The sequence below is a fragment of the Apodemus sylvaticus genome, chromosome 17 (assembly GCF_947179515.1).
Source record: "Apodemus sylvaticus chromosome 17, mApoSyl1.1, whole genome shotgun sequence".
Lineage (NCBI taxonomy): Eukaryota > Metazoa > Chordata > Mammalia > Rodentia > Muridae > Apodemus > Apodemus sylvaticus.
In genome coordinates, this window is record NC_067488.1 from 30,561,184 (window position 1) to 30,569,140 (window position 7,957).

Here is a 7,957-nt window from a genome sequence, read left to right on the forward strand (position 1 = left end):
TTTGAGGCAAAATCCTAGAGGCTGTAGTCATTTTGCAATCCTTAAAGCTGAATTGTGCAATGTGCTCGATGAAGGAAGATACTATCATTCAACAGCTGAATCCTAAATTGCAAACTCAATGGCTAATAACAACTTTGAACAATGCGCACCTTATACACGCAACTGTATTTTCTTCTTTTTTTTTTTAAGGGGTAGCAGTGTGAGGTTTCTTTAAATGCCTTGGGGCGAGGAGTCCTAAAGGGAAAAAGACTGCTTTGGGTTTTGAAGCGTAGGATAAGCAAATCCCTAGGGAATGTGCATTATATAATAAATCTAGAACCAATACACAGAGCAAAAGACGCACGTTTCGGGTTGGTTAATAAACTAGATTATCGTGTATATATAAAGCGTGTGTACGTTTGAGGATTGAACAGAATGTACAGCGTAGTATTCAGGAAAAAGTCAACTGGGAAATTAATGTACAAATTAAAGTCAGCTTTTAATTAGCTTAATACACACATACGAAGGCAAAGATGCAACATTACTTTGATCTGATCCGGGCGGACTTTTTTTTAAGTGCATAATTACGATTCCAGTAATAAAAGGGAAAAGCTTGGGTTTGTCCTGGGAGGAAGGGGTTAACGGTTTTCTTTATTCTAGGGTCTCCGCAGGCTCCCCAGATCTGGGTTGACAATTCTACTCCTCCCCCTTTCTGGGAAGTCCGGGTTTCCCCCAACCCCCAATCCCTGGCATATTCTCATGTCTAGCGCCTTGATTCCCCCATCCCCACCCCGCCCTCCCCCAACCCCTAAACCAGTGTCTGGTGCAAACTGGCTCCACGGGGGCAAAGAGGATTTGCCTCTTGTGAAAACTGACTGTGGCACTGGAACTGTGTGGAGGGGTGTGGGGTGTAGACTGGCAGAGACTCTACGGGGAGGATCTGGTTAAAACGCACCCGCCGCTGCTGTCCCACCATACTCCGGCTCTGGACCGCGCAGGGAGACCTACAAGGGAAAGAGCCGCATCCACCCCACACCGCCGGGTGCAAGTCCGAGTGGGAGGTGCTGGAGTGGAGGGGGAGATATCTGCCTTTTGGCAGCAAATTGGGGTATTCATTCTGGAAAAAATTTGCCCAGTCAACATAGCTGTACGAGCAAACGCAAAATACACAATGCCCTCCCCAAGAGATGCAGTGGCTGCTTATTCCTAAGTGACTCTCCAAGTATACGTGGCAGTGAGTTGCTGAGCAGTTTTAATAATTCCAGACATCGTTTTTTTTCCTGCGTAGACCCCATCTGACGTTGGTCTCCATCTACCACTCCACAAATGAGCGAAGGCTCCTAGATAACTCATTCTTTCGTCCTTCTCTCTCTAAATTCTGTTTCCCCCAACCATAAGACAGATTCTTGGCCGCCCGGGACGTGCGTGACGCGGCCCAGGGTACATGGCGTATTGTGTGGAGCGAGGCAGCTGTTCCACCTGCGGTGAGTGCTACACGCAGGGCAAGAACACAGTTCAGCCGAGCGCTGCGCCCGAACAACAGTACAGAAAGGGAAAGGACGGGCGGGCGAGCAAGGGAAAATGGTCCGGCGCTCAGTTAATTCATGCTGCGCTATTACTGTTTACACCCGGAGCCGGAGTACTGGGCTGCGGGGCTGAGGCTCCTCCTCCTCCTCTTTCCCTGGCTCCCCACTAGCGCCCCTCCCGAGTTCCCAAAGCAGAGGGCGGGGGAGCGAGAGGAGGAAAAAAAAAAATAGAGGTGGAGGGAGAGGGAGGAAGAGAGATTCTCTAGCAAATCCCCGCCCACCCGCCCTTTATAATCCAGGGGTCTGCGCGGCCGAGGACCCCCGGGTTGCGCTGCTCTCTGCTGCCGCCTCCGCCTCCGCCTCGCCCCACTCGGCTCCCCTCCTGCCTCCAGAAGGGCAGGGCTTCGCCGAGGCTTGGCGGGAAAAAGAAGCAAGGGGAGGGATCCTGAGTCGCAGTATAAAAGAAGCTTTTCGGGCGTTTTTTTTCTGACTCGCTGTAGTAATTCCAGCGAGAGACAGAGGGAGTGAGCGGGCGGGTTGGAAGAGCCCAGTGTGCAGAGCCGCACTCCGGGCGTCCTAGGAAGGCAGCTCTGGAGTGAAAGGGGCTTTGCCTCCGAGCCTGCCGCCCCCTTCGCCCCCCAACCCTCCGGCTGACCCAACATCAGCAGCCACAACCCTCGCCGCCGCTGGGAAACTTTGCCCATTGCAGCGGGCAGACACTTTTTACTGGAACTTACAATCTACGACCCAGGACAGGACTCCCCAGGCGCAGGGGAGGGAATTTTTGTCTATTTGGGGACAGTATTCTCTGCCTCTGGCCGCGATCGGTTCCCCAGAAAAGAGCTCCTCGCTCTATTTGAAGGCTGGATTTCCTTTGGGCTGTGGAAAACCCGGTAAGCACAGATCTGTTGGTCTTCGGTGTTTTCTCTGCGTCTTGAATGTAGTGGCAGCTTAGGACAGTCTTTCTTCCATTCCTGTGCTTTTGACACTTTTCTCAGAGTAGTTGGGGTAGGCCGGGGTGGACCTGGTGTAGATCTGAGTCGGGGTAGAGCGACTTGTCAAAATGACAGAGGAAAGGGGAAGAGAAAAACCGGTGCATTTTGAAACAGGGTTCCAGAGGTTACTGTGGGCTGACGCTGACCCGGGCCGGTTAGACATTCTTGCTTTGCTACATTAATTGATATGTTTGCTTTGGGGGGGGGGGGGCGTCAAACCCGGAGGTCGCTTCCCGGTGGCCAAAGGAAGCCCTTCGTATCCTGAGATCTTTGGAGAAGGGATTACCTTTTGCATGTGGGAGCAAGAAAGCTCGGTAGCCTCTGACTTCTCAGTCTCTGGGAGGGCATTTAAATTTCGGCTTGGTGCATTTCTGACAGCCTGGGACCAACACGGAGGTGCGTCCCGCCCGCCAATCCCCAGCGGCGATTGCAACCCGTCCCTGATCCTTTTAAGAAGTTGCCATTTGGCTTTAAAAAATAGTGACCGTAGTAAAATTTAAGCCTGACCCCCGCGGTGTTAGGACTTAGTGTTGGGTTAGAGCAGTAAGGAGAGGCAAAACTGGGGTAGGGGTGTGACCGATTCGTTGATTTGGAGGAAACCAGAGGGAATCCTCACATCCTGGTTGGGATCCGCGGGTATCCCCCGCGCCCCTGAATTGCTAAGAAGACTGCGGCGAGTCGCGATCTGAGCTGTTCCGTAACAGCTGCTACCCTCAGCGGGGAGAGGGAAGACGCCCTGCACCGGGTGCTGAATCGCGGCGGGGTCTCTGGCGCAGTGGCGTCCTGGTTTAGAGTGTAGAAAGGAGGTATCTCTTATTATTTGACACCCCTGCCCCTTTTATTAAGAGAGACTTGCTAGAGCCGGAGACTGAGCTCTCCCCCCCCCCCCCCAATGTCAGCAATAGGAAAGAAAAGCCGGCAAAGGAAGGAAGGGGGGCGCGCTGTGGGTGGAGAAAGAGGAGGGCGAAGAGGGGCGGCGGCGCCCGCTGGGTAGGAGCGCGGCGACGGCGAGAGTAGGGACCCGGACCCAGTCGGCGGGCGCAGAGAGCCGATTCGGGAGGGGGGCCGAGCGCTGCAGCGCCTCTCGCCTTTCTCCTTCAGGTGGCGCAAAACTTTGCGCCTCTGCTTTTGGCAGACTGTATTCCCTACAGTCGCCTCCCTCTGCCTCTGAAGGAGGCCAAGGCCGGAGGCGATTCCTGGGCGTCTGCAGGGCTAAGTCCCTGCTCTAAGGAGGCGGGGACTCGGAGCAGCTGCTGGTCCGAGGAGCGTCACTGATAGTAGGGAGTAAAAGAGTGCATCTTCCCCCCAACCACACACACACACACACACACACACACACACACACACTTGGAAGTACAGCACGCCGAAAGGGGAGTGGTTCAGGACTGGGGTACGCGCTGCGCCAGTTTTCCACCTCAACCAGATCTGGATAACTCTAGGCTTGCTTCCCTTGCTGTGCCCCCTCCAGCAGACAGCCACGACGATGCCCCTCAACGTGAACTTCGCCAACAGGAACTATGACCTCGACTACGACTCCGTGCAGCCCTATTTCATCTGCGACGAGGAAGAGAATTTCTATCACCAGCAACAACAGAGCGAGCTGCAGCCGCCCGCGCCCAGTGAGGATATCTGGAAGAAATTCGAGCTGCTGCCCACCCCGCCCCTGTCCCCCAGCCGCCGCTCAGGGCTCTGCTCTCCATCCTATGTTGCGGTCGCTACGTCCTTCTCCCCAAGGGAAGACGATGACGGCGGCGGTGGCAACTTCTCCACCGCCGATCAGCTGGAGATGATGACCGAGCTACTTGGAGGAGACATGGTGAACCAGAGCTTCATCTGCGATCCTGATGACGAGACCTTCATAAAGAACATCATCATCCAGGACTGTATGTGGAGCGGTTTCTCGGCCGCTGCCAAGCTGGTCTCGGAGAAGCTGGCCTCCTACCAGGCTGCGCGCAAAGACAGCGCCAGCCTGAGCCCCGCCCGCGGGCATAGCGTCTGCTCCACCTCCAGCCTGTACCTGCAGGACCTCACCGCCGCCGCGTCCGAGTGCATTGACCCCTCAGTGGTCTTTCCCTACCCGCTCAACGACAGCAGCTCGCCCAAATCCTGTACCTCGTCCGATTCCACAGCCTTCTCTCCTTCCTCGGACTCGCTGCTGTCCTCCGAGTCCTCCCCACGGGCCAGCCCTGAGCCCCTAGTGCTGCATGAGGAGACACCGCCCACCACCAGCAGTGACTCTGGTAAGCCGCCCCTTTCTCAGCTGGGTAGGAAGGGCGAGATTGGGTGGACCTCCTTCTCCTACTCCTTGGCATTAAGTCAATTGGCCCCCGGGCTCAGCCTTTCTTTCCCTTCAGTCTAAGAGCTCTTCATCCCTGGATGCCTGTACTTCAGATATCCCTCCCTCCCCTTCCCCCCAGACCGCCCTGGTTGTCAGCCCTCTACCCACCCACCCCCACCCTTCCCACCCCTCAGGAATTTCATTTGGGTTTTTAAATCTTCTGGCTTATCTTTCAACCCCATCCACTCCCTTTACCCCTCCTAAGCATTTTAATTACCCTGGGAAGGGTGTGAATGAGGATAAAGGAACTGATCCTGCGGAGAGTGAATTACCTGCTTCTTTTCTTGACTGCCAGCAGAATATTTGAATTTAATGGATACGTTTGTACTAGACCCAAGAGAATCAGTGACAGAAGCGGGGACATTTAGCCTCAGAGCCAGGCTCTAGTGAAAGTTCCTAAAGAGTTGAGGACCTGGTTTGTTGGGTTTTTTTTGGTTTTTTTTTTTTCCTCCATCCTGTTTTGAACACTTCAAAGCAAATCCTGTTCAATTTGGATTTCTCCCCCTCCCAGCACTCCCCCAACACCAGGACGTTTGGCAAAGCCGCAAGATTTTTTTTTATTATTATTCCAGTAAAATAGGGAGTTGCTAAAGTCATAGCAAGAGATTTGCAGCTATCGCCCACAGGACCCGAAGGGTTCTTCATCCCTTAAAAGTCCCTTAAAAATAGGAGGTGCTTGGGAATGTGCTTTGCTTTGGGTGTGTCTGAAGCCTCATTAAGTCTTAGGTAAGAATTGGCAAGGATGCCATATTCTGGCCCATGGTAATTTTCTCACCTGCGCCCTAACCTTGTTCTGCCTTTCTGGAAGAAGGGAAGATGGTGTCAAGAGCTGGTTCTTTCTTTCTTCTGAATCCTTTCCAACTTGGTATTTGGGTAGCATTGGTCAAATCCTATATAGGAGGCAATGCTAACTGTGATCTTCCACTTCCTCCCTTACAGAAGAAGAACAAGAGGATGAGGAAGAAATTGATGTGGTGTCTGTGGAAAAGAGGCAAACCCCTGCCAAGAGGTCCGAGTCAGGGTCATCCCCATCCAGAGGCCACAGCAAACCTCCACACAGCCCGCTGGTCCTCAAGAGGTGTCACGTCTCTACTCACCAGCACAATTACGCAGCGCCCCCCTCCATGAGGAAAGACTATCCGGCTGCCAAGAGGGCCAAGCTGGACAGTGGTAGGGTCTTGAAACAGATCAGCAACAACCGCAAATGCTCCAGCCCCAGGTCCTCAGACACCGAGGAAAACGACAAGAGGCGGACACACAACGTCCTTGAGCGTCAGAGGAGGAACGAGCTGAAACGCAGCTTTTTTGCCCTGCGCGACCAGATCCCTGAGTTGGAAAACAACGAAAAGGCCCCCAAGGTAGTTATCCTCAAAAAAGCCACCGCCTACATCCTGTCCATCCAAGCCGATGAGCACAAGCTCACCTCAGAAAAGGACTTCTTGAGGAAACGGCGAGAACAGTTGAAACACAAACTCGAACAGCTTCGAAACTCTGGTGCATAAACTGACCTAACCCCGAGGAGGAGCTGGCTTCGCTCCTGAGAGTAAAGGAGAACGGTTCCTTCTGACAGAACTGATGCGCTGGACTTCAAATGCATGCTCAAAGCCTAACCTCACAACCTTGGCTGGGGCTTTGGGACTGTAAGCTTCAGCCATAATGTTAACTGCCTCAAACTTCAATAGTATAAAAAGAACTTTTTTTTATGCTTCCCATCTTTTTTCTTTCCTTTAACAGATTTGTATTTAATTGTTTTTTTAAGAAAAAAAAATCTTAAAGTTTACCCACTTTTCCGATGTAAATAGGGACTTTAAATGTAAATAACTTTAATAAAACGTTTATAACAGTTATACAAGATTTTAAGACATGTATAATTTTTTTTATTTAAAGACATTTTCATTTTTAAAGTTGATTTTTTTCTATTGTTTTTAGAAAAAAATAAAATAATTGGAAAAAATATAATTGAGCCAACTCTTAAATTGTGTTTCTTTTTTCCTCTCCCTCAAACTTCTTTTCCTCAATTACAGCTTAACAGAATTTGACACAAAGATGACACAATGTTATCTTAATGTTAAAATGGGGCTGGGGTCCTCAAGACCTTTAAGTTCTCAGGGTTATGAGATATTTTCTGTGGATAGTGATAAGAACCAGAGTTGTTAGTTCAGAAAGGGCAAAAGGCAAGTGAGAAGGCTAGATAGATGCGGGGAAGAGAAAAGCAAGAGGTTAAAGATAACGGCTAAATATACAGAAGGAAGAGATGGCAGAATCTCCTGCAGTTAACCGAAGCCATTCCCTGGTTCACTTCAAGCCAAGTACTCTGCCCCACAAAAGAACTGGTGGGGGGAGGGAGAGAGAACCACCTTTTGTTCACATCTCCTACGCCTCAGAAGAACCAGAGGAAGAGCATTACCACTGCTAAGTTGAACCTGGTTTTCCAAACAAGGACATACAAAGGTTCAGAAGGTTGTAGAGCTTAATGAGAACACAACAAAAATAACTCGGGGGGGCCCCTGTCTTGAAAACTAACCACGCTGCCTTAGCTGGGTGTCCTCAGCTGGTTAGAGGCCTGAGAATGGACTCTACTATTTGTTTGAGGCTCTCTTGTGGGCTTTGTCATAGTTCCATGAAAGAGGTACTATGCTCTCTTCATATCTAATATAGGTAGAAAGACATGAAATAACCCATCCATGCACCCAGGGGATTCAAGACCACTTAACACTTAGTGGATTCAAGACCACTTAACACTTAGTGCGTCCAGTAGAAAGAATCTAGCTACCAAGGAGAAAGAGAGAGAGAGAGAGAGAGAGAGAGCAGGAATCATTTGAGCTTCACTGCTCAGAACTGGTCAGGCTTTAGGTCCCCTCCTTGTTTGTGGAAGGAGGGTGTAAGTCATTGATTGTTGCTTAGTCTTTTACTCAGAAGCACATAGCTCACTCCTACCTTACCCATTTTTTTTTTTTTTATCATCAGATCCCTGCTTGCTCCTGGGAAGAAGCCAGTTAAGAAGTGCTACTGGTCAGATCATAAAATAAAACGTACTTTTGGGCCTTGTTACATGAGTCATTATTTTAGAAATCACAAGCCCTCCTTCCTCCCAAGCACTTTCACACACTCATGACACA

General features: G+C 50.8%; 1 protein-coding gene across 2 annotated transcripts; it reads left to right on the forward strand.

Annotated features, from left to right (window-relative positions):
- Nucleotides 1–1,816: 1,816 nt before the first annotated feature.
- On the forward strand, nucleotides 1,817–6,797 carry Myc (MYC proto-oncogene, bHLH transcription factor). Of its 2 annotated transcripts, none has more exons than XM_052161161.1 (3): nucleotides 1,817–2,398; nucleotides 3,969–4,740; nucleotides 5,778–6,797. In XM_052161161.1, the coding sequence occupies exons 2-3, from the start codon at nucleotides 3,984–3,986 to the stop codon at nucleotides 6,338–6,340; spliced, it is 1,320 nt and encodes a 439-aa protein (XP_052017121.1). In that variant the 5' UTR covers nucleotides 1,817–2,398; nucleotides 3,969–3,983; the 3' UTR covers nucleotides 6,341–6,797. The 2 variants fall into 2 exon arrangements, with proteins under 2 accessions (XP_052017121.1, XP_052017122.1); XM_052161162.1 differs by having other exon boundaries at nucleotides 3,972–4,740.
- The last annotated feature ends 1,160 nt before the right edge of the window (nucleotides 6,798–7,957 follow it).

Coding starts and splice junctions, on each gene's coding strand:
- Myc (XM_052161161.1), top strand. CDS start 3,984: ATGCCCCTCAACGTGAACTTCGCCAACAGGAACTATGACCTCGACTAC. Junction 4,741..5,777: donor CACCACCAGCAGTGACTCTG/GTAAGCCGCCCC, acceptor CCTCCCTTACAG/AAGAAGAACAAGAGGATGAG.